General features: G+C 33.9%; 1 protein-coding gene and 2 long non-coding RNA genes across 8 annotated transcripts; 2 read left to right on the forward strand and 1 right to left on the reverse strand.

The window, feature by feature from the left end:
* Window positions 1-251: 251 nt before the first annotated feature.
* Window positions 252-1,172, reverse strand: LOC147657782 (uncharacterized). Its single transcript, XR_015291821.1, has 2 exons — window positions 720-1,172; window positions 252-653 (listed from the first exon to the last, which is right to left on the reverse strand). It is a non-coding gene; the product is annotated as an uncharacterized LOC147657782 (long non-coding RNA).
* LOC100870108 (unconventional myosin-IXa) lies at window positions 536-14,179 on the forward strand. Of its 6 annotated transcripts, XM_086907339.1 has the most exons (16): window positions 1,269-1,549; window positions 1,868-2,758; window positions 2,845-3,146; window positions 3,232-3,849; window positions 3,936-4,234; window positions 4,310-4,569; window positions 4,654-4,702; window positions 4,916-4,961; window positions 5,076-5,413; window positions 5,519-5,579; window positions 6,529-6,855; window positions 8,112-9,035; window positions 9,140-9,217; window positions 9,286-11,519; window positions 11,591-12,625; window positions 12,718-14,179. In XM_086907339.1, exons 3-16 carry the CDS (start codon window positions 2,854-2,856, stop codon window positions 12,813-12,815), a joined length of 6,660 nt encoding a protein of 2,219 aa, XP_086763465.1. In that variant the 5' UTR covers window positions 1,269-1,549; window positions 1,868-2,758; window positions 2,845-2,853; the 3' UTR covers window positions 12,816-14,179. The 6 variants fall into 6 exon arrangements, with proteins under 6 accessions (XP_086763463.1, XP_086763465.1, XP_003693926.3 ...); XM_086907337.1 differs by lacking the exon at window positions 1,269-1,549 and adding an exon at window positions 536-1,070 and having other exon boundaries at window positions 4,654-4,961; XM_003693878.4 differs by having other exon boundaries at window positions 4,654-4,961.
* Window positions 14,180-16,591: 2,412 nt separating this feature from the next.
* Window positions 16,592-23,268, forward strand: LOC147657783 (uncharacterized). The gene is made up of 2 exons (XR_015291822.1): window positions 16,592-22,733; window positions 22,794-23,268. It is a non-coding gene; the product is annotated as an uncharacterized LOC147657783 (long non-coding RNA).
* The last annotated feature ends 1,411 nt before the right edge of the window (window positions 23,269-24,679 follow it).

Here is a 24,679-nt window from a genome sequence, read left to right on the forward strand (position 1 = left end):
TATTTTAATTCTAACCACTATTAACGCTACAAGTGTTTTCTATACTGAATTGATAATATCACATGTGATACAAAAATAGTAGGGGGAAGTGATTTCTGAATTTTTTTTTTTCACGAAAAAAGCATTTTATGTCATATTTATCTTGTATCTTGCCTATATTATAATTTATTAAATAATGTAGTAATAAAATATAAATATATTAAAAATATACAATTTCATTTATTTCGATAAATATTTTAATTCAACAAATATTAATTTCTAAAAATCTTTATTTCATTTCTTATTATAAATTATTTAAATTTTCTGAAATTAATTATATAATTATGCTTTATATTGTAAATATTATTGAAAATATCGTTTTAATTTTTTGCTAAAATTTCTATATTAAATATATAAAATATTTTATATGTATATATGAAATGTTTCACGAAATGATCAACAGATAGCTCCAAAAGCACTTTTCTCTCAATGGAAGTTTGTACTTTAGCAATCAGTCACGTGGTCACATGAATAAGCCAATCAAAATTGATACTGCGTACCACGTGATCGGAAAAATCGAAATGGTGGACGTATTGGGACGCAGGATCCCGAGAGGAGACGAAGGACGATAAACTGGGCAAGCGCTCATGATTCGTGTCATCGGTATTATCAATCTAAGAACACGATTAAGAACGAGTATTAGTGTAATTTCCAGTAGAATCGACGACGACTGAACTAACGCAAAAGTATCGGTGACAGTAGATCTTGTTTACTGAAGTGTCAATCCGCCCGTATTGTACGTATATTCTCCAAGTGCGAGAAAACAGAGGAACAGTGTATATCGAGTACGCGAGAACCACAGCTGTATATATCGTTCTCTCGATAATATGTTTTTGTAACGGTGTATGAAGAAAAAGAATATATTTTGAATGTATGAGCAAGACGGAAGAAAACTGAAATTTGTGAACAGACGGCAGTGCATTTATAGTAAAATTTCAAGTTTTTGGAAGCATGTCCAAGAATGCGCGCGCGAGAGTTTTGATAATTTATAAGAATGTGTCACACTGAGCATCTTGTTATCAGTAACGGAGGTAACAAAAATAGTTTATTTGAGTAGGCTTGTATGTTTTCATTACATTCTTTGACGATGATATGTAACAACTAGTAAGTGTCATGCCTGAACAAGAAATTCTTGATGACTTTAAGCCCGGTTTACTCTGTTGACGTTCACACTCACAGATCGTTGCTGATTGGTGGTATGGTCCATGACCCGCCAATCGGCATCGGAAGACGGTTTTCTTGCGAATGTCAGCCGTCAGGTCCGAGGCAATCGGTATCTCGGGAACGTATGTCGTTTTTCGCAATCCTTTGTGTATCCAACGAATGATCGATGTGTTACGATTACTGTTCACTCGAGATTATTTAGAATTATATTATATATTGTTTCTTTTTGATGTTCAGATGAATCTTGTATTGTTTAATTGAATAATTACCGGCAATGACGAAGAAAATTTAGGGAGATATTTTTAATTTCGACTAATATAAATTCACAGAGAAAAAGTAAAAAAAAGTAAATAAAATTTTAAAACAATAAAAAGATGTATTAATTTCATTTTTTTATTTTAAGGTTAGAATTATTAGCTAGAATCCATAATTTTTTGTAAATTTGATATTTAATATGAACTTATTTTATAAAATACTTGTATGTATATTCAAAATTAAAAAGATAATAAAGTATTATTAATTTTACATTAAGAATATAACAATTAAATGATTACATGAATAAAATAAATTTATATAATTGAGCAATGCAACAATGACATTATTTATACAATGCATTAAATAGTTAATTAAAAATATTTATGTGTCATACATATTTTTTTTCCAGATAAGATACTTCCATAACGCACAAAAGTTTTATAATACAAATGCAAATATATCTGTAATCTTCTGCAATAAGTGTATTAAAATACTCAAATGGTACGAGGATGTTTACAAAACATTGAAAACCTTGGATTATTGTCTCAGTGGAGATACTGAGTTACTGCCTGCCAACAATAGCACACCTACACTCTTTTCAACTATATAGTGAATCTCATGATAAAATATAATGGCTGTCAGAAAGGTTTTGTTGGACATTCAGTGTTAAATAAATGATATCTGAGTTAAACACATTATCCTATAAATTCAAAATACTCTTTAATTAATAAAGAACAAAACAAAAATCTATAAAATTGACTGAATGTATAAATTTAAAACAGAAAAAAAACAATAAAATTTAATGATTCTATTTTATTATACAAAAAGAAAAAAGAATATATTAATCTATAGTCAGAATATTTTGTGGTCCTATCAAATAAAATGATATATTTAAATGAAAGCTTCAAGAAAAATTTAGAACTACTTTAATTATTTTCTTATATTATATATTGAGATGAAAAAGAAATGATATTCTTAAATTTTTATTTTGTTGAACTAATTCATAATTTGACATGATATATATGTATATAAATAAGGTTTTTTTTAGTTTATAAATATTGAATAATTTTGAGTGCATTTGACAAATTGAAATTAATGTAAACTGTATCTGTAAATAAATCATAAAATCAGTGAGTGCTGTTATAGTGATTATTTTTAAACAAAATGTATAAAAGTTATTTTAAACGTTTGCATCAGTGGTTGTACATAATTGAAAAACAGAAAGAAGAAGAAGAAACAATACATTTGAAGTTTTGTCTGGATGATAGAGGACAAATTTGTTAACCCTATATAAAACAAGGTATAATTTCACATGAATATACGTTAATGAAATTTGTATATGTATAGAAATTATTTTAAGATTAAATATTTTATTTTATTATATAGGGTTAAAAAATGGACAGTTGTGGCTCTGGAGTAGTGCAAGTATTTGTGGGTGAGTGGAGCCCAGAATATGAAGCACTTTCAATTAAAGCTACAAAACAAACTTCATCAGCTGAAATAGTGGAGTGTATTATAGAAAGACTTGGATTAGTTGATGCATCTGTTTCTAATGCTTATGAATTAGCTGAAGTAGTAGGAAACTCTGTTGGGCAAGAATGTAAAGAAAGAAGACTTGGGCCATCTGAGTGTCCAGTAGCACTTATGTTATTATGGCCCAAAAATGCAGCACAACAAGAATATTATAGGTAAAAAATTTATTTTAAAAAAATAAATTATTTTAAAATATAAATAAGTTATAAGATTAAGAAGAATTCTAAAATTTTATTTTAGGTTTTACTTGAGAAAAAAACAACCAGATTATTTATGGTCAGATAGTAGGTTTCCCATGGATCCACAGCTTCTCAAAGACTATTTTAATAGATTCTTATATCAACCACGAGATAAAGAGTATCCAGATCTATGTCAACTTCCAGATCTTAATGAACAAACTCTATTGGACAATCTTCGGGCTAGGTTTTTAGCTGGAAATATATATACATATGTGGGCAGTATATTAATTGCATTGAATCCATTTAAATTTTATCCTATTTACAATCCAAAATATGTAAAACTCTATCAAAATAGAAGATTGGGTCCAGATATACCTCCACATATATTTGCCATAGCTGATGCAGCTTATCATTGTATGCTTAAAGAAAAAAGAAATCAGTGTATTGTTATTAGTGGTGAAAGTGGATCTGGTAAAACAGAATCAACAAATTTTTTATTACATCATTTGACAGCATTAAGTCAAAAAGGTTCTCATGGTAGTGGTGTTGAACAGACAATACTCAGTGCTGGTCCAGTGTTGGAAGCATTTGGAAATGCAAAAACTGCACATAACAATAATAGTAGTCGTTTTGGCAAGTTTATCCAAGTGAATTATAAAGAAAATGGAATGGTGCATGGGTAAGATTTTTATATATATAGATATATAAATTGTGAAAATTATCGCATATTTTTATATTTATTTATATTATTAAAATTATTTTTAGGGCGGTTGTACAAAAGTATCTTTTGGAAAAATCAAGAATAGTTTCTCAAGGCAGAAATGAAAGAAATTATCATGTATTTTATTATCTTTTGGCTGGAGCAAGTGAACAAGAAAAGCAACTTCTGCATTTAGAAAGTTGTGATCGTTATAACTATTTAAATAAAAGTGGTTGTTATGGATTAGAAAATGTCGATGAAAGACATGAATTCTCAAGACTGAAACAATCTATGGAAATGGTCGGATTTACGCCAGAAAAGCAGAGACGATTGTTTGCAGTTTTATCAGCTGTTCTTTTACTTGGTGATTAACAATTTGTGATCAATTTATTTTAGTGAATTTTTTCTCATTAACTTTAAGCATATCTCATTGTTACAGGTAATGTGGAGTTTCAGCCTAAAAAATCTTATCATCATCACGACGAAGCTGTAGGAGTTAAAAATCCTGAAGTAGTTGCATTGATATCTGAATTACTTAGAGTAAAACAAGAAACTCTTTTGGCTGCACTTACTGCCAAACGTGCAAGAGCTTCAGGAGAAACATTAGTTATTAATTATAGACTTCCAGAAGCAATTGCAGCAAGAGATGCTATGGCTAAATGTCTGTATGGAGCTTTATTTGATTGGATTGTACTTCAGGTAAAATATTATCTTATTAAGATTTTATTAATAATAAATATTATAAATGTGTTATAAAATAAGGTAACATTTTGTTTTTAATAGGTGAATCATGCTTTGCTTTCTAAGAAAGATACCCTTAGAGATCATCAAGGTAATAGCATAGGTGTACTAGATATTTTTGGTTTTGAGGATTTTAAAATGTGCAATAGCTTTGAGCAATTATGTATAAATTACGCAAACGAACAGTTACAACACTATTTCAATCAGCATGTTTTTCAATATGAACAACGAGAGTACAGAAAACAGGGAATTAGATGGACAGATATAGGATACAGTGATAATTCAGGTTGTTTAAATTTAATAGAAGGAAAACCGAATGGTCTTCTTTGTCTCTTAGACGATCAGTGCAAGTTAGTATTTTGTATTTATTTTATTTTATTTCATTTATTTTTTATTTTTATTTCTTTTTTTTTTTTTTTTTAATAGATATTCAAATTTTATTAAATTAAAAATATTTTTGACAGCTTTCCGGGTGCAACGAATGAGACACTGCTACAAAAATTTAATTCAGTGCATAAAGACAATCTATTTTATGAAGCGCCACAACGACGCGAAGCAGCTTTTGTTGTACGGCATTATGCAGGAGCTGTTAAGTATCAAGCTGCTAATATGAGAGAAAAAAATCTGGATTTAATGCGACCTGATGGTGTTGTTGGGGTATTGAAAAATTCTTCTCTTGCTTTTGTTCGAGAATTAGTGGGTGCAGATCCGGTTGCTGTATTTAGGTGGGCGATACTTCGAGCATTTTTTCGTGCTCATTTTGCTTTTCAAGAAGCAGGTCGAGCTCATAGACATGGTCGAGGTATAATATTCTTATTTTTCATTTATGTAAATTTCTTTTTTTTTTTTTATAATTTGTATTTGGATTCTTTATAATAATAACGCGAAAATATTTTTTTTATTTTAGCTGATGGTACAAAAACATCTATACAAAATAGGTATAGGACACCGAACGAGAACTTGATAAGGTATACACAATTTTTCTGTTTAAATTGTATATCATTTTTACTTTCGTAAAGGGTGACTCAAAAATATTTGAGTGCTTGTATACTCATAATATAGAGCAATATTTATTAGTTATATAATAATGATCGTGATAAACAAATGGCAATGTTATTGCGCTTGTTTTTTGAATATGTTTTATCTGCATATCACCCTACAAAGTATAAATCTACGTTGTGCGTTAATAATATTTGCATCAAGCTGAAGAGATTCCTATGTGTTTATAATTGAAGCAAACGTTAATTATATTTACATTGGCCACATGTCTTTTGTCCCTGTAGCCATCTTGTGACGTTGTCGACCGTCAATCTAACTATTAACCGAATCGCGTAAGTGGTCTTTTGATCCACTGTATGTGTCATTTTGGCAAATATTACATTTTTTTATGTTAAAATGTCTTATGGATTTACAATGTTTATTATTACTTTTATCTTTACATTATATTGATTTTTATATTTGCAATTCAAATTTTATTGAATTTATAACAATAGCTAAAAATAAATTATAAACAATTTGTAAATCCATATAACTTTTTCCAATCTTGTTTATAAGAAATATTGTTTAGAATTTTTTGTATGCACTTTTTGTATTAAGTGTAATTAGAGTGCAATCTTCATAACTTCTGCAATATAGTCACATCCTGTTATTTAAAATATATTAATTTTCTTGCTATTCTTAAGCATGATTAATAATTCAATAATTTTTTATTTATACAATTCATACCAATCATTAAAATTCGCATTATTTCATTCAAATCATTCATGAAATAGATTCTCAGAAAAATCATTTTTTCTCTAAAATTTGTAATAATCGAAGTTAAAAATTTAAATTGTATGTTGATACCGAACGGTTTAAGTACTATTTAGTTACATAAAACTACCAAAAAAAAAAACTAAGCATGAGAGACTTTTTCAGTTCGCACAAACATAATCGTCCACCAAGTTATCAGAAGCAGCGCAGTGTCTGTATACCATCAACTATACCCACTACCACATTATCTTCTATACAACTCGAAAACAACGATAATGTAAACAACAACCGATTGTCGTGGCCACAATTTCGAAACATTAATCAAACGCAACACTCATCAAATGTAACCACGATGAAGGGTTATTTAATAAGAGGCAGGGAAGACCACCCTCATAGTAATAATAAACTCAGGCGAGATACTCATAGTCCGCTAGAGAGGGTGCTTCCAAAAGACGAAGCAAATGTCATGGAACGCGCTAATCAAATAGTCATGTATGTAAACAGCTATTTAATATTCCATAACATTGTAATTTAAGCTATAAAATCTCACTGCTCTACAATAAAGGTAGTGTGTGCTCTATAGTAATTCTGGGTGAAGGATTTCCTTGCATAGGTAATAGCATTTCAATAGGACATTAATGGTCTTCCCATGCAGTTATACACAGCTTTCTACAAGTATTCATTATTTTATGGAGTTATCATATTTTTTAGAGATCATTAAAATCATTTTATATATCATAATATTCACGATCATTATCCCCAGACGTTTTTAGTCATCACGTTTGATTTATTTGTTCATAATTTTAGTTACAATTAATGCATGTTAATTTCATAATAATAGCTTTTATTTTTTTAATTAATATTTAAATTAGTCCATTAATTCATAGAGTTAGAAATAGAATATAATGTTATATACATAGTATTTATATTTGTTTTATATACATAGTATTTATATTAATTTAATTATTTAATGTTTAAGTTAAAAATGGACTAATTTATCACACGCTGCTTAATATAGCATACATATTTAATTCAAAAAATCATTTAGCATTAAACTGTTAATTTTAACTGTTAAAATATTTTTTCTTATTAGTAATTTCTCACAAATAAATTGCACGATTTTATGAATTTAATAAATCGTAAAATTTTCCACAAAATATAAATTTATATATTAATAAAAATTTTAACTTAAAAAATTTGTAGTTCATGAAGAATGCAAATTGCTTATCATTAACACTGATATTAATTATGCATTTATTTAATATAGTAATCAGATTACATTTCTTATATATTATTAAAAAATTCTAAATCTGTAAATATACTATTTTTATATAATTAATTTTAATATCATATGCTTTTTTATATTTGTTATTATAATCTAGTATATAAATTCTAATGACATTCTGCTAAATGTTTGCTATTTATATTTCATAGTACGTTTGTAATAATTAATTATTACTTTTTGCAATGTCATATGTGTTATTATAGAATTCATAAATTCTCCTTTTCCTGTTTTTCTACGTGTTTACTTTTTATTTAAAATAATATTTGATATTAATTAATAAAAAAAGTCAATGTAAATAATTATAATGATATAAAGTTTTTTTCATTGAAATTTAGACATAATTTATTATTATTTAAAAAAATTTATATTATTTTATTTTATTAAGAAGTTTAAAAAAATAGGAAAAGGATTTTTTTTTAAACATTTATTAATATTAAAAAATTGAAATTTAAAACTTTTACAGGAAAAATAAATCATTTCGACCAAGAGAACGTGGTAAGAAGGGTTTAAAAAATCTACAAACTGTAAAAACACTTGCTGGAAGAACACAGAGTTATGGTACAGGACCTGGAAAAGCAAGAAAACAACCTATGACAGTATCAGCACAATTTCAACAAAGTCTGCATAGTCTTATGGATACTTTAAATCAAGCAAATCCTTTCTTCATTAGATGTATTAAAAGCAATGCTAATAAAGTACCAAATGAATTCGACGAGGAAACGGTGCAACGACAATTAAGATATACAGGAATGTTAGAAACAGTCAGAATAAGACAAGCTGGATTTAATGTTAGATTAACTTACGAAGAATTTATTCAATTATATAGAATGTTATTACCTAAGGGTTTGTTAAGTTCTCAGTCTGATGTTAGAGATTTTTTATTGACACTAAATTTAAATAGAGATAATTATCAACTTGGAACAACTAAAGTATTTCTTCGAGAATCAGAAAAAATTAAATTAGATATCGAATTACACCAACAAATTATTACAAGTATTACAACTATACAAAAATGGTTTCGTGCTTGTTTGGAAAGAAGAAAATTCCTTAGATTGAAAAATGCAGTTGTGCAAATACAGTCATTTTGGAGAATGATTATGGCTCAAAGATATGCGCATTCTCTACGAGCTAGAATTGAGGCTTCTATTCACATTCAATCTACTTGGAGAGCATATAAACAACATAACTGGTATAAAAAACTGAAATCGTGTGTAATTACTTTTCAAGCCCATGTTCGAGGTAACAGAGCAAGGAAAGCTTTTGCAGAATTAAAGAAACGAAAAAAATTGCCTATTGATGAAATAAGAGAATATAAAGAAATTCAAAATCAAGGAGAATTTGTACATGACAACAACAAGGTGTATTCTAAGCTCAGGAATAGCGAAGAGTAAGTAATTGCCTAGAAGATATTAAGAAAATCATAATATATTATAATAATTAAAAATATAAATAATTAGAAATATATTATAAATGTTTCTCTCTAATACACAGGTCACTCATGGATCATGGAATGTTAGAATTTAATACGGTTCGCAAAACGGAATCTCAAAATCGTTTTACATCAGCGAGGTAATTAAATATTTGTTCTTTCATATTAAAGTCATTGATTATATAACAATAATATATGTTAATTGCAGAATGGAAAACGTGTTACGAGATAATCCAATTGACACAAGTATGTCATATTCGAAGCGTAAAGTTACATCAAATACCAGAATATTACACGAACCTAACACAATCTTAAGAAATACAGATTCTTTTCCTTCGGATGAATTTAATGAGCGTAAAAGCAGTTTAGAAAGTTTGACTAGTTTAAGGAGTTATGAATCTCAAATGAGCGTTAATAGTTCCGAGTCTCAAGACAATTCTTACAGTAAACCGATACCAAGCACTAGAACGAAACGTAGTGATCAATCTTCAATAATTGCAACAAACACAAATTTAGTAAATGCTTTAAGCCGATTGCCGTCTGTTAATAAACGAGCAGACAGTTCGTCGACAGGATATAGCGATGGAGAGACTGATACAGAAATTCCAAGTACTGTGCAAAGTGCCCCACCTATCTTTAACACCGCTCCATCATTTTCAAGTCCACGAGAAGTTTCATATCATCAATCTAACGTAAGCTTAACACATAGTCCAAATTCTGATGTCTGGCGTCGAAGACCAGACTTTTCGTCCATTAATTATAGCGAATATTTAATGTCTGGTCCACAAAAATCAACGTTAACGCGTTCTCCAAATGTCTCCCAATATAAAAGCTTAGCAGATAATTTATTCGAACAAACGCAAGAAAAACCAAACGAAGCAGCAAATTATAATGTGAAATTAGACAGTGATCGTTTTGTTCATATGGAATCATCGTCAACTCGAGAACAGCGTCGATTAAGTGATAATAGTGTACCGAGCGAGCGAATAGAAAATATTCAAGCTTCACCCATTAGACGCGATCACGCTTATGGTCATAATAAAGAAATAAAAGATTTTAGTTATTTAAGAAGACAAAATTCCGAAGGAGATACATCTATGAAATTAGATGCCGATGAAAATGTTTTAAAAAGTCCTTTGTTAAAAGGAACTTCCTCTAAGGAGAAAAATTTGAGATCAAAGGAAAAATGCGAACCTGATGTGCCTGTCAGAAGCGCTAGACGAAATCGACCTACTCGAGAAGTTCAATGTCGATCCATGGGTGAGAGCGTATCGGAAACGAATAGTGGAGAAGCAAAATTTCTGGGTACGATTAAGGAAAGTGATCTACATAAATCAACAAATGTACGAACTCGAAAAGATAGTCCGCATGAAGCATCTTCGAGACCTTCAGTGGCAGATTGGCCTATGAACAAAAATGAAGGAACATCGAAAACGCAACAACCAGGTAAACGTTTAAGATCCAATGCTATAACAACGTTAGAGTTAAGAAGAAGAAATTCGGATCCAGCAACTAAAATATCAGGACTTAGCGAAGAAAAACCTGGAACTGATACGAGTCCCAATGACTTAAAACTTGCACCTGGAATGGATCTTTTAGAATGGAAAGGCAATCTTTTTACATTAGCCGGCCATTGTTTTAGGAAAGTAGCAAGATTTGCCAAAGACGATGTATGCGTTTGTTGTCATGAAAAAATGGATGCATTTGTTACACAAGGGTACAAATGTATCGATTGTAAACAATTGTATCACGTGAAATGTATTCAGAATGGCGGAGTACTTAAAATGCCCTGTATATTAGCGAATACTCCAAACAGACGAAAAAATAGGAAACCACCAAGAACGCCTTACGACGCTTCGAAACAAGTAGTGGCATCGAAATTCAGTTTAACCGGTACATCGGTGTTCTCTGATAGTACCGACAAAATTATATCCGATGCAAAAGAATTAGCTCTTATGCAGGATTTCATTACCAAAAAAATATACATAATGGAAGGCCAAGAAGAAGGCAGAAAACCTAGCGAAGTTGATCGCGTATTCAAACAGGCTTTACGTAAATTTAAGGACGATCTTGTGATTACTTATAGCGTTGCTATTCAGCAGGGCGTCGAGGGCAATATCAAATACACTGATCTAATAGCGAACTTTTTACACGTAATGGAAACGGTCTGCAAACAAGAAAATACCAGTGAAGATTTTCCCGTGACAATGGGAGTTAACGCGTTTAGAGGATTTATGAACGAATTTATGACGCTAGTCAAAACAGAGGCACCGGAGAAACAGAGTAAAAGCAAGCGTAAGAAGGAAAAGAAACGGAAACACGAGGAACCAACACGACATGGTAATCATATGTTCCAATTAACTATCATAAATATACCTACAGCCTGTGAAGTGTGTACGTCATTCTTTATGTGGCCTATTGAACGAGGACTTGTCTGTCAGAGTAAGTACATTTTTGCTTAATTTAATATATTTTCTTTTAATAATTATTCATACATTTATTTTTGTATTCAGATTGTAAGTTGACGTGCCACAAAAAATGTTATATGAAAGCATCGGCGGAATGTGGGAAAGAAGCTTTACACGAAATGAATTCACACAAGGTATTTGGTGTACCGTTGTATAAATTAGACTGTGGTGACGGTAAGGTACCGATAGTGGTAGATCGGCTAATCACGACTATAGAAATGCATGGCCTTTACACCGAAGGTATATATCGAAAAAGCGGTGTCAGTTCTAAAGTGAAAGAATTGAAGTTAAAAATGGACGAAGGTGATCTCGAAGGAGTGGATTTCGAGAATTATCAAGTACATGTGCTTGCAGCAGTATTGAAAAGTTTCTTTCGTGATATGCCCGAACCTCTGCTCACTTTTGAGTATTACGATGATTTTCTGCACGCTGCGAACTTGACGGATCCGCGGGATCGAATTAGCACGTTATTCGCCATTTTGAAAAAACTACCAAAGCCGAATTTCGATCTAATGGAACGATTGATCGTTCATTTAGCCAGAGTAGCACTTCACGAGGTCGACAATCGAATGTCTCCATCGGCTTTAGCAATAGTCTTCGCACCATGTATTCTGAGAACGAACAGAACGCTGCCTGCGCAGGATTCGTTGCAAGATGTTGGCAGGCAAACCTGTTGCGTCGAAACGATCGTACAAGAAAAATTGAGGGTCGTACGAGCAACTTTAGCCGACATAAATACACTCGAATCCGCTTGTCACACAGCGACTCATCGTTTATCCAGTTTACGATCTTCCAAAATCTTCAGTCCAGAAGAGCTAAACACGGTAACTCCAATTGTAACCGCTAGAGGCGCTACCACAGACCGAGACAGAGATCGAGGGGACGAAGAAGAGGCGCTTCTGGTCGATCATATACAAGAAATCCAAAAGGAAAAAGCCCTACTAACTTCAACTCTTCCCAGCCTAACGAGAGCTTCTTCGGATGATGACCTACTTTTATCTGCTACGGATTTGGATGATGGATCTCTTGATGATCTTCTTCCATCTTCCGCCGGTAAATTTTTATGCTTAAGCGTTCAAGGTTATTTTATTTATATGTTTAATTTTATCTTATAGTTAAGGTATATTTCGTTATATTTTTTTTTTTTTTTTCTTTTTTTGTTTTATCAATAGATGGACTCGTAAGAAAGAAACCTATCCAGAGGCAAAGTTCTACAGACAATGCATTTCCGACGATCATCAGTGTCGATGAAGACATGGTAATGGTATGACCATCCACGGTAAACGTTACCACAAGGAATGATAATCGTTAAATGTAGCAACATGACACGCGCTGTGAAGCGTTGACTGATGGCAGCGAATCGACGAGTCTTACTTCTGGTCTCATCGGCAAGCCGCTAGTAATTTAAATAAGTAGAAACACGATATTAGGTAGGTCTAGTAATTTGTTCCACGCGAAATTAAGCTGATAATTCGATCAAACGTATATATATATATATATGAACACACACGCATATATATATATTATTTTTCACTCTGTCGCAAAGCTTTCAGAGATTTCTAAAAAAAAGTGATTACAACAAAATACACGCGAAAATACAACTTCACGAGAAGTGTATTTAATATTCATTTTATAAGCTATTTTTCTTCTGGAACGCATTCCTCTTATCGAAGACTGTCAATCAGATTAGATGTTTAGCAAACTCCATAAAAGAAAAAAAAAAAATTATATTTTATAGATATTCTATGATAGAATATCTCCTCTTGTTTCGATATATCTCATATTTCATTTTTCTCTATGATTGACACGGAGGATCATAGTTATCTTATAATACAAAATGGAAAAGAAAACTGAATAATCAGTTTATCAGTTATTGTTATGGAATGTTTAGTCGCATTTAAATTCTCATTCTATCCAGGTTTTATCGGTTCGTTTGAAAACGATCCATTCTTGTTCTCTATTCTTTTTTACAGATTTTATGGACTGTTGCGTTGTTGTGTGAACCAATAGTAACTTCTTTTTTTCCTAACAGAAGCGCAAGTTTATGCTGGTTTTTTTTTTTTTTTTTTTTTTTTTTGACAATCGCCAAGCTTAAAAGCAAAGATTCTCATTCGTTTCTTTTTATTAGCAGAATGATGAAAGAAACGGCGATGAAAAGTGATGAAAAGAACAATGTCATTGATCGAAGACTTGAGAAAAGAAGAATTAGTAAGACACTTCGTCAATTTTCGTTTTTACCAAGCATATTTCGTTCACTTTTTTTTTCCTTTTTTTTTTACATAGAATACTCGCGCGCGCGATACAATAGTGTTATCGAATCATCGATTCGAATCACGCGGAAAGAAGTAAAAAAAACCAAATTATAACTTGTACATATTATTAGGTTATCCGAGAAGTTCTTGCCGATTTTTATTACCGTTGCTTGGATCGATACTTTGACCGTATGGATGATTTGAATCCTGTTAAAAGCGTAATCATCGAATCCTTTTATAATTTCTTTTTATTTTTGGCAAAAACATGTCAATGTAAATCTGTTTTAATTATTTATCAAAATATTCATTGATATTACTTTGCATTGTATATGAATGTCATTAAATTTTTTTACTTATTAAAGAATGTTATTTTTAGGTCGCAGTCCTGATTTTTTTCGTCACAACAATAATTCTGTTTTTTTGATAATATGATCGATATGAATATGATCGATAAAATTGGCTATACAATGTTGCAATGAACCTGTCAAGCTCGGCCTTTTACCGGAATTGTATAGCTGATTTACGAAAAGGTAAAAACTAATAATTCAAATAAATATAATCCGGCTGAAACTTCTCGAGTCACCCGATATATGCGATAATGAATATCTCGTAATAATCTGTTATTATTGTTAACTTTACGAGAATCGTTACCAAGATTATATTTCTACTGTCGATATTCGCCGTGTAGAATTTACACATGCCTATATTCTGTCGATAAAGTAAGTACATAGAACACGAACACACATATACACAGGGCCTTCCAATTATTTTCTTTCATATCAATTTTTACTTAGGCTATTTTTTTTTTTTTTTCATACAGAGAGACTTTGTATATATATATATACATATATACATAAACGAGCGAACATGTATTAATATATAGGTATATACACACACATACACATGGGGAAAACTTGTGTATACACGAGTACTTATGTATATATGAAGATTTTTTTTGTATACACTGGACTCAACACGATTTTTTTTTTTTTCTTTTTTTTAAACTTGAGATTTATCACGATTTCGTTTTAGTTTCCTTGTCGTCCATCGTACTTTTTTTTTTTTTTTTTTCTCAAGTTTCCGCTTTCTTTATGCTCATCTCCCCCTTTTTTAATACACCGCTATATAGTTGGTCCGTTTTTCTTTCGTACGTCCTCGCGCCAGACTCGAATACTAAACAATTGGAAGAGTCAGGAAGTTGTTCGAGTGAAACGGTAAAACAAAAAATTTCGAGGTCGCGTTTCGCGAAAAGTGGAAAAAAAAAAAAAAGGAAAGGAAAGAAAGAAAGAAAGAAAGAAAGAAAAAAAAAAAGTCACTTCTATTCGAACATTTCTGATTTATTCAAGCTTTTTATTTCGCATTTAATCAAAAACCCTATTGTATCATTTTAATTTTAATTCAACGACGAAGCGTCACAATTTCCCGAAAAAAATTTAATACTTTTTATTTTTATATCTATCAATTTAAATTATCATCTTCCTTTCGCGAGATATTTAATTTAAAATATTTTATAACACTTTGTATTATCCGATCATTTTTAATTCGAAATTTTTTTCTTTCCTCGTTTAATCGCTCGACTTCACCAACCGTTTCGTTAGCGCGCTTTAAATCTAATCAAATGACCGGTCACGAATAGAGAGAGATCTCTCTGTACACGTGAAAGGAAGGGAATATTTATACATGTACGTGGTACACACATACATGTTCCAAGCTGTGTAGAAATATCTTTTAGAGGCGTGTAATCGAGCGATTCGAGCAGGTCGAATCGAATTGTTCTTCGTTAAATTATCGGGCCACGCGTGACTTTTACCCAAGTAACTGTTAGGATTAAGTTGGAAAATTTGGAAAAAAAAAAAAGAAAAAGGCACGCGTCTTTCAAAATAATCGCCATTTCTCTTCTTTTTATCTTTTCTTCCTCAATCGAAACTCGCGAAATTTACACGTACGTTTTTAAAAATGATCGGTCAAGAATCTCAATTGTTTTAAATGTATCTACGTATGCTCTTCTTTTAACGCTCATCTTCGATGATTTTTCGAAACTGTAGGGTGAGCGTGAAATTCTTACGTTTTACGGTTGATCGATTTTTACACTTATTAGAATAAGATCGTTGTGACATATGTTTTCTTCTATTACGTGAATTGTCGAATTGTAGCGTTTTTTTTTTTTTTTTTTTTTTTTTTTTGTTGTTGAAATGTTATCTCATTTCCTCAAGTTCGAGGTTTCTACGATGTTGATCATGATCATTCGAAAACGATCGATCGATCGATTCGAATGGTTTCTTTCTCGATACGATCGAAACAACAGTTCTTCGTTCATCGTGATCTCTTGAATCATCGAATCATTGAGTATCGTGAAAAGAAGCATTACGCGTTACACGAATTGCACGTGCGTGTCCATTATCGATCGAAGAAAAACTTGCGTGTTATTATATCCGATAAAGGTTCTTTTATCTTAATCAGTATTAATCATCCTTTTTACACGTTTTATAGTTACGTTGCAGTTTCACGTTATACAGTGGAATTTGTTCTTTTACGTTCCATAACGTTCTTCTCAAATATCGATTCGAGTTTCCTAGCAACCTGCCACTTTGTGCCAGGACAATTTTCCTCAATTATTTCTTAAATGATAATACTTGGCCAAGCTTTTGATGCTAAGAAGCTTATCAGCTTAATATCTGCTAATTAATTTCGAAAAATATTAATCAAATCAAATAATTACGGATCAAACACATTTTTTCTATTTTTCTATTCCTCTTCTTTGTAAAATTCGTTTTTTTTTTTTTTTTTTTTTTTTATTTTTTCATATCGATAGATAATGGACGATATATGTGTGTATATATGGACGATAAGAGAAGAACACAGTTGGTTAGCGTTAAAACGTTCTTTATGCTGAAAACTGTTATTGTTAATTTCAGTATCTAGAAAGTGTTCTGTAAAATATTTCTTCTGGGAAAAAGTACGTTTGTTGTTTACGAGGCAAAAAAAAAAAAAAAAAAAAAAAGGTTTGATTAAAAATTAGGTTTCACTTTGGTTTCGCCTAGTCTGTTATCGCTTTTTATCGAGATCAGTTGTTGACACGTCTTCTGACTCTTTCGCCCTCCCTTTAGAGAAGCGCGCGTCTCTGTTTTTTATCCTACGAGAAATTTATTATTAGGGAGTGGCCACGGCCACGGTGGTTCTACAGCTTCACGTAAATCACACGTTAGATTTTTTTTCCACCGTGGCGTAGCTGGGTCAATCTTTTTAACCGCGTTAAGTGAGTAAGAACTTAATCGTTAAAGTATCTGTAGACGATCGTTTCAACGCAAACGTATTACGCTTCTATTGTGCAAAAAAAAAAAAAGAAAAAAAAAAGAAAAAAAAAAAGAAAAAAAAAAAGAAAAGGTGCTTCGCGCGAGTATCGAGCGCGCAAAATTATCATCTATATCTTCGATCGTGAAGGGAGGAAAGCGAACCGAAAGGATTGGAAAGAACGACGACAATATGGATCGTGGCGTCCCGGTTATTTTTTTCTCGACGACTCCTCGACTCGTCTCGTAAAGCGAAAATTTCACGTTATTCGGGATCACTTTGATCTTGCGTAGAATAATGAAATTTCGTTTTCCGTTGTTTACAAGAGCGTCGTCGAAATTATTATAACCGCTGCTCATCCGATTCATAATCCGAGTCATCGATCGAGATACTCGAGAATCGAGCGGTCGATCTTCGAGCCGGTCGCGTCGAGGAACGAATAAGATTCGTTTCATTTGGAGATTCTTCTACTCTGCCGTAACACATCTGTGTTTGTGTATATAGGCGCGAGAAAAAAACGGAACTCTTCATGACAATATCGCCCCGAAAAATATTCCTAATTTAGCTCGATCGCGCGCGGCTATGCCGACGATCGATCTTCTCCATTCGCATTCTCCATTCTATATTTTTGTCTTCTGCGGTCGAGCCTCGACCCATCCAATTGATGAAAAAAAAAAACCTTCACCTAGCTCGCGTCGATTTTGCTCGTCGAAGAGAACGGTATCTCCGAAACGAAAAAGAGAGATCGCCTGACTGCGACGAGAGAAGAAATTATCGTCCTTGCTTCTTTCGGCCGAATTCTATCGAAGAATTCTTCTAAATACGCTTATTACAGAGTTACAGAGTCGGCAACGTTCGCCGTTGCCGAGGAAGGAAGCCTACCCTTTGCCCCTCATCCGTACCGATCTTTGGTCGGCGATCGATCGAACGAACGATCGTCGACAACGAGAGGACGTAGTTTCGCTCGTAGCAGGCGCGCCCTTTTTCGTTTCACACTCGATGCTGCGCCACGAACGACGATTTCTCGTCGTCGAGGAAAGTCGACGTGGGTGCTCGAAACTCCGAAACTCGAGGTGTCTGGTATCGATCAGGTTGGAGGAGAAGGGGGGATGGGGGCAAAGGAACAGATTCGCGCAACGTTCAACGATTATAACGCCGAAACGTCGGGACATTAAAACGCTCTTCCCATTTGTGTCTCGGCGTGTAAATCTAAGATCACGATCGCGCGATCGGTGTTATCCACATTCGTCGTGCTTTAAACACTCGTCTCTTCCACTTCACCAGAAGTGGAATCAATCGGATCTGTTCGATCCTGTCGTAAGAGAAAGATATTAATACGCCCTTCTTACACAATGTTCTTCCTAACGCGAGATAATATGGATAAAACGGCCAAAATGCGCGACGAGTTTGGACACCCCGTTCATTGTATTTATACATATATATATATATATAATATACATACCTGTTATTTTTCTTCGAACAAAAAAAAAAGCGTGAGCGTACGTGTGATAAACGTAGAAACGGAGATAGAGAGAGAAGGCATGATGGTGTGTCGCAAGAAGGACGATATAAATATACATATATAAATATATGATTATATATATAAATACGTAGAAGTATGTGTGCAGAAATCGTGTAGGAGTGCGTAAACAAAGTCTTGTCGGGCGGCTAATTCTTTCGTCGCTCGATTCAAACAGCGCACGCGCGACCGGCGCGTCCTTGCGTGCATGCGCCGGCGCGAGATGGCGCGCTTTTCAAAAATACATATATACATATATATATATATATATATATATAAATTTATACATATACATATATGTATATCTGTATAAAACTAATAATAGAGACGCAAGGGTCGAAAAGAACGGAGAAACTCACAGCAGTAAATGTAGCTTCGACTTCTTTTCTTCGTTTGAATTTTAAACATAACCTCCGTTAATCTCCGTTCTTTTCCACTTACGAGCTTCCGCGGAACAGAACGATAATTCTCAACAAACAATTGCGAAAACGAAAAGAAAAAAAAAAAAAACCTGCCACGCTCGCCCTCATCCACACTCTTCTCAGTTCTTCCTCCATTCCCACGCTCTTTCGTTTCTCTTCCTGATCTTTCTCTGCGTCTGATCAATTCGCGGCTACCCTCTCGATATTAGTAGTATACCGTACCGCTGCGCTCAAATCTTCTTTGGCGTGTTCATCTTTCGGCTGCCTGTTTGTCGTTGTCTGGTTGTCTGATGTTGTGTGATGCGATGCGTCGCGTTGCGTGCGTGCGTGGCGTCGAAACCTAAGAAACGTCGGATCGGGTTCAACGAGTTTCGTGCTATTTTCCAACCAATGGGATAATAAACGAAGAAGAAAAATTCGCGAATGAAATCGCTACTCGATTCTTGTTGAAGCGGATAAAGTGTGTGCGTATTGCGACAGGCATGAAATGTGAATGAGACGTGGCGTCTCGTGTAGAGATGACCAACCATCACGTTCCTTTTCACGACTCGAGCTTTCCCTCGCGATGTGAACTCCTCGACAGACTAACCGCGCCAATGGAACGAGAAAAACTTGTAACGTGCAACTTGGAGACCGACCGAAAGTACGACAGTCTCGATGGATTCAATGGATAATCCTCGGCCGTATTAAGAGCAGATTTCACTGGTCACGCGTGCCGAAATAATTGCGCGAGCCTCTTCCTCTTTGATCTCGCAGGTTTCCGATTTTCCATTCGTTTCGTCCATTCGGTTCTTCACGGATCATCGAAAAGAGATTTTTCTCTCTTTCTCACTCTTTCTCTCACGAAGAGAGACGGTTCTATCTCTCGATTCTATCGCTCGTTTTCACATTCTAATCAATGGAGATTAGCCAACGAAGTATCGAAGTGAAACGAGAGTAGTGTCAGGGATATCGGCAAGGATGCAACGAACGAAAAACGATGCACGGTGATGCACACGTAACGCGCGGCATCTTGTTTCTTTCTTTCTCTTTTTTTTTAATACTATTACCTCTTTTTTCTTTCCTCTCCACGGCCATCGAAGTTGGCAATAAAACGGGAATAAGAGTCGAGACCTGATGGTTTTGTACATTCTCGAAATACGAGTCTGTTCGTTTTCCGCCACAGTTACGTCCCGACAACGATGGTCCTCGTTTCGAGGGACAACGAACGTGCTCCCTTTTCCCCTTTTATCCCCCCGTATCTTCCTGCTTCTTTTTGTTTCGCTTCTCCCACGCAGAATACACTGGGAACGGTTCTGTTACGTGTCTGCCGAATAGATGGCACTTGTTCTTTTCTCCGTCGGGATTTACCAGAAAATGGGATTTTCCACTCGATTTTTTTGCCCCTTCTTTAAAAACTTTCCTTTTCGAGGCTAGACGTGTTCGAAGATTAACGAGCCGAATTAAAGATTTTTAAACGTTTTATTTTTCAGTGGATTTTGTTGAGAAATCGCAAGATGAAAGGAGGAACGGAGTAAAAATCGGCCAAGAGAGAGAGGGAATTTATGAACGCGCGTTACGTGTAACTTCGAATTTAAATTAATTCACCCGATTTACAGTTATCGATATATAACGACTTCGTCGTCGTCGTCGTGATTTCGAAGAATTCTCTTTCCACGCAGTTTTCCGCGATACACAACGATACACAACGAGTCGAGGTTGGGTCGAAAGGGAAGGTAATCGGAGATCGCGAGGAGGATTGCGAGTGACGCGCCCAGTTACGAGCGTTGCTATGCTCGTGAGCGTGCATACGTGTCTGTCGTGAATTTAGGAGGGAAGGTTTAAGCGAGTTCATCCGGCGAACAACGTTTACTCGAGGGTGTTTCGCGTTTTAGTGTGCATGTGTGCGCGTGTACGTGTCGCGTGTGGTTATATCATATGATGCGTCCGCGAGAGACTGTGTGCGAGATTACTCTGTCCGTGATCGACTGTAATTTTATATAATATTTGTAAGGCAAAAGAAATATTATGTACAGCATACCTGACAGTAAATAATAAGTATCTACCTTATACCTATATCACTATGTCTTTTGGATATAATCCTCGTGTTAATCTCTTTTTCTCTTCTTCTTTTCAAGGGGGAGATAAAAATTGAAGTTCAGGTTCGAAAGTAATTTGCCAATTTAAAAATATGGATGGATGTATAGCGATATATCGTTGGTCAATTTACCCCCGAGTTAATTTGAGAGATTCTCATTTCCAATGCGTTTTCTTCGTTTAAGTTTCACGATTAAGTACTTAAGTAAGGGATTATAGTTTTGGTCGTTCTACAAAGCTCGGTGATAGCAACGAGATATGGCAACGACGTGATTTGAATGTAGAAAATACGGATATGCATCAAGTATAGGAGGCTGTTATAATTTTATTTATAATATTTCCTCATTATGAATATTACACGTGTAGTCTTTCTATCGAAAAATTATTATATTTTAAAGAAGGAAAAGGATTAAAATAATAAGATAATTATTACAATTAATACTATATTTCAAACACTAATTTCAAACATTTGTGGAATTCTTTCATATTCGTGCGCTAAGATCCTTGGAGATGGTTGGAAAGAAGAGACAAAAGAAAAGAAATACAAAGGAGAAAATATGTAAATTAAATATTACACACATAAAAAAAAAAAAAGAAAGAAACGAAAGGAAGAATACAATCTGGAATAAAAAAGTAAGATTGCTGTGAGATGAGAAAAGCCTTTGATAGGTCAGGGAAATCAAATCAAGGAATAGATCAGATATTTAAAAAAAATAAAAGAAATGAAAGAGATAAAAATACTTTGAAATCTAGTAAAATCTATATCTATCTTCCATCATTTAGTTATCCTTTTTTATATTTACTTTGGTGATGGATGGAACAATGCTAAAGGGAAGTGAGGAAGAATAATAAAGACCAACAGGATTCATTCTTCATGTCATTGTATGAAACGGTACAAAGCGAGATTGATCCTATAACGTTGGAAATATTGACTTTTCTTTAACTCTTGTAATTCAACGTCATTGTATTTCACAAAGAATCGTAATCTATTGCTCTTGTTTGCAGTTTTGTGCTCAACCAACTTCTGTCTCTTATTGTTGGCTACCATTATTTCAAGCTCTAATTTCTCGACCAATAACAATAACAATTTATCCAACAGAATAAAAGCAGAAAAATTCTCTTCCCTGTATAAACTGTACGCTATATATTGCAATTAGATAATTGGATATCGTGTCATTTCTTCGATGAGACGGCAATAATAATAACAGATCGACTTCGTTATGTATCTTTTGACATGTAACAACGTGTTAACGGATGCTTTCGATCCATGCTAATAAACTCAACCACGATATTACACAAAGATATGTAACAAGTACACACTTTTACCAATTTCACGAGTATCGATAGCTCGTGTTCTTTGTTTCGTCACGAATACACAACGAAGATGCAGAGAATCGTATTGTACCATGAAATAATATAATAAAAGAACGTATCACTTTTATATACAAATGCACACAAATCGATAATAAATCCTTTATTTTGATAGGAATAAGAAAGTCATGGAATCGCGATACGATACACAAATGTAAGAAACAAGTGAATATTCGATTTTTAGAAGCACGTCTAATGTGACTTCGTGCACGCTATTTTTGATAACACGTATCGTCGTAGAATGTTGTTACTGTCACGTGAGTTCTTCGAAGCTCTCTTATGAAAACGGTAGGCATTGTTCGTGGTTTCGCACACAGGTGATAATTGTCAACGAAGAAGTCGGCGGGCAAAGCTGCGCTTAGCTGGATTGTTAATGGAATAATAGTTGGCTGGAAAATGTTTAGTCCCCCAGTTCGTTACGAGATCTGGCCAGAGTTCATCCATTAAACGTTGATCGTTAATTAACCTGGACACATTGCAATTGGCGAGTGATCTATCGGATTAATTATCCGTTATGATAGCCAAACTGCCTCTGGTTTGATGCAATATCGAACTACATAGTGTGTGGCCATCTGCAATTTAAAAAAGTGAATTAAACAAATTGGAAGCATGGGTACGACTCTTGTAAAATCTCAAAAACTCTCCTAAAATAATATCAAACTTAAATTTCTTCCCAATATTTTAAATTATTGTATTACATATACGAGAAGATAATTTTAATATAAATATACGTTTAAAACTTATACAAAAAAATCTCCACAGCATCAATTAAACTTTGAATTTGAAATTACATTTGTATCTAGTTCAATGCGCTTTCTTTATTTCCAATGTTTAACAGGCTTCATTCAGTGTTAAGCAGAAGCAATTGCAAAACGAAATTAGATGATAGAAGGGGACAAAGGGAATCGGATAACCGATTTATTCGGTAATAATATAAACATTATCATTAACATTTTCATTAACCCATTAACGTTTCCATTACCTGTTCTTATTAGTTCAGAGATAATACAAGTGTCGATAAGAGCGGAATATCTCTGCGCTCGATGTAACCGAAATTGTACAATTACAACGTCAAATTCATATAATAGAAACTCATTTCTAGAGTATTCGCGTAGAGGCTCGTTATCCATATAAACTCTACTCTACTCTCAACTCTCTCCCTTAACAATTTTTCATCCTTCGATTACTCTCTACCCACCGTAAAATAATATATACGTACATCGAGCTGAAACCACACCGATAACCACACTCCTGTATCGGAGCGCGATTCCGAATTTTCGACAAATATACGACCGGTCTTTCGCTGGCCATTAAGTACACGTCGTTTCGAGGTATTCGCGGTGAGGGGGAGGGCGAGTTGGAGGGGAGAAATTATGAGGGTGGCGGAGTGGAAAATCTGTGAGAACTCGCGTGCGACGGGACAAACGGACGATAATGTCCCGCGGTTGGACAGAAATGAAATTCCGAGTGATATAACCGTTCGAATTCACGGACAATCGGGCGGAGAGGTTGGGCAGGGGGCGGTAAATCCTCGAGATAAAATAGGCGGGCGCCGCTTCTTCTTCTTCTTCTTCTACCTACGTTCCTTCCCTTCTTTCGAGTCGCCAGAAGGCCACCATCTGCTTCTTTCCTTTCCAGAAGCCACCTTCCTTACGGGAGGACGATGATCCTTTTTGCACGGCGATTTTCAGTCGTCTTTCTCTCTCGCTGTCGAGTCTTTTTTGAGCCTCGAGAGGAAAGCTCGATTATCGAATATGGACTCGTGGGGTAGCGGAGTAACACCGTTTGTGTTACGAAGATGTACAGGGGAAACAATAAATATCGAGGGGTCGGAGTGATATTGTTCAAGGAGGGAAAATTGAAGGTTGGGAAATATGGAGGAGGGGAGATTAGAGGGTTAGGGTGATATTGAGAAAAGGAAATTGGAGAGATTAAGGTATTTTTCCAGAATTGGGAATTGGGAAAGGGATGATTTGATATTTGGAAAATTTAATCAAGGATTTGATTTCTGAATTGTCGCGGGATTAATATCGAGTATTGTTAAGTTTCTGGCGTTTCTAATCATGGGACGGACTCGATAAATTGTTTATCGAATCGAATATCGTTTTATTCAGAAGGGTTTGATTTATCATTCTATTCTCTGGTTTGATCAAATTTTTAAAGTAACAATGTTCTTCTACTTCTTTCGAAAGTGTTACTTGCG

This window comes from Apis florea, unplaced genomic scaffold, assembly GCF_048593485.1.
Source record: "Apis florea isolate Af1SG1 unplaced genomic scaffold, ASM4859348v1 contig_2839_pilon, whole genome shotgun sequence".
NCBI classification, from domain to species: domain Eukaryota; kingdom Metazoa; phylum Arthropoda; class Insecta; order Hymenoptera; family Apidae; genus Apis; species Apis florea.

Excerpts from the sequence above, each read along its gene's own strand:
- LOC100870108 (XM_086907337.1), top strand. The coding sequence starts at position 2,854 with ATGGACAGTTGTGGCTCTGGAGTAGTGCAAGTATTTGTGGGTGAGTGG. Across the intron at positions 5,414-5,518 it reads AGCTCATAGACATGGTCGAG|CTGATGGTACAAAAACATCT; the intron begins GTATAATATTCT and ends TTTTTATTTTAG. Across the intron at positions 12,626-12,717 it reads TTTATGCTTAAGCGTTCAAG|ATGGACTCGTAAGAAAGAAA; the intron begins GTTATTTTATTT and ends TTTTATCAATAG.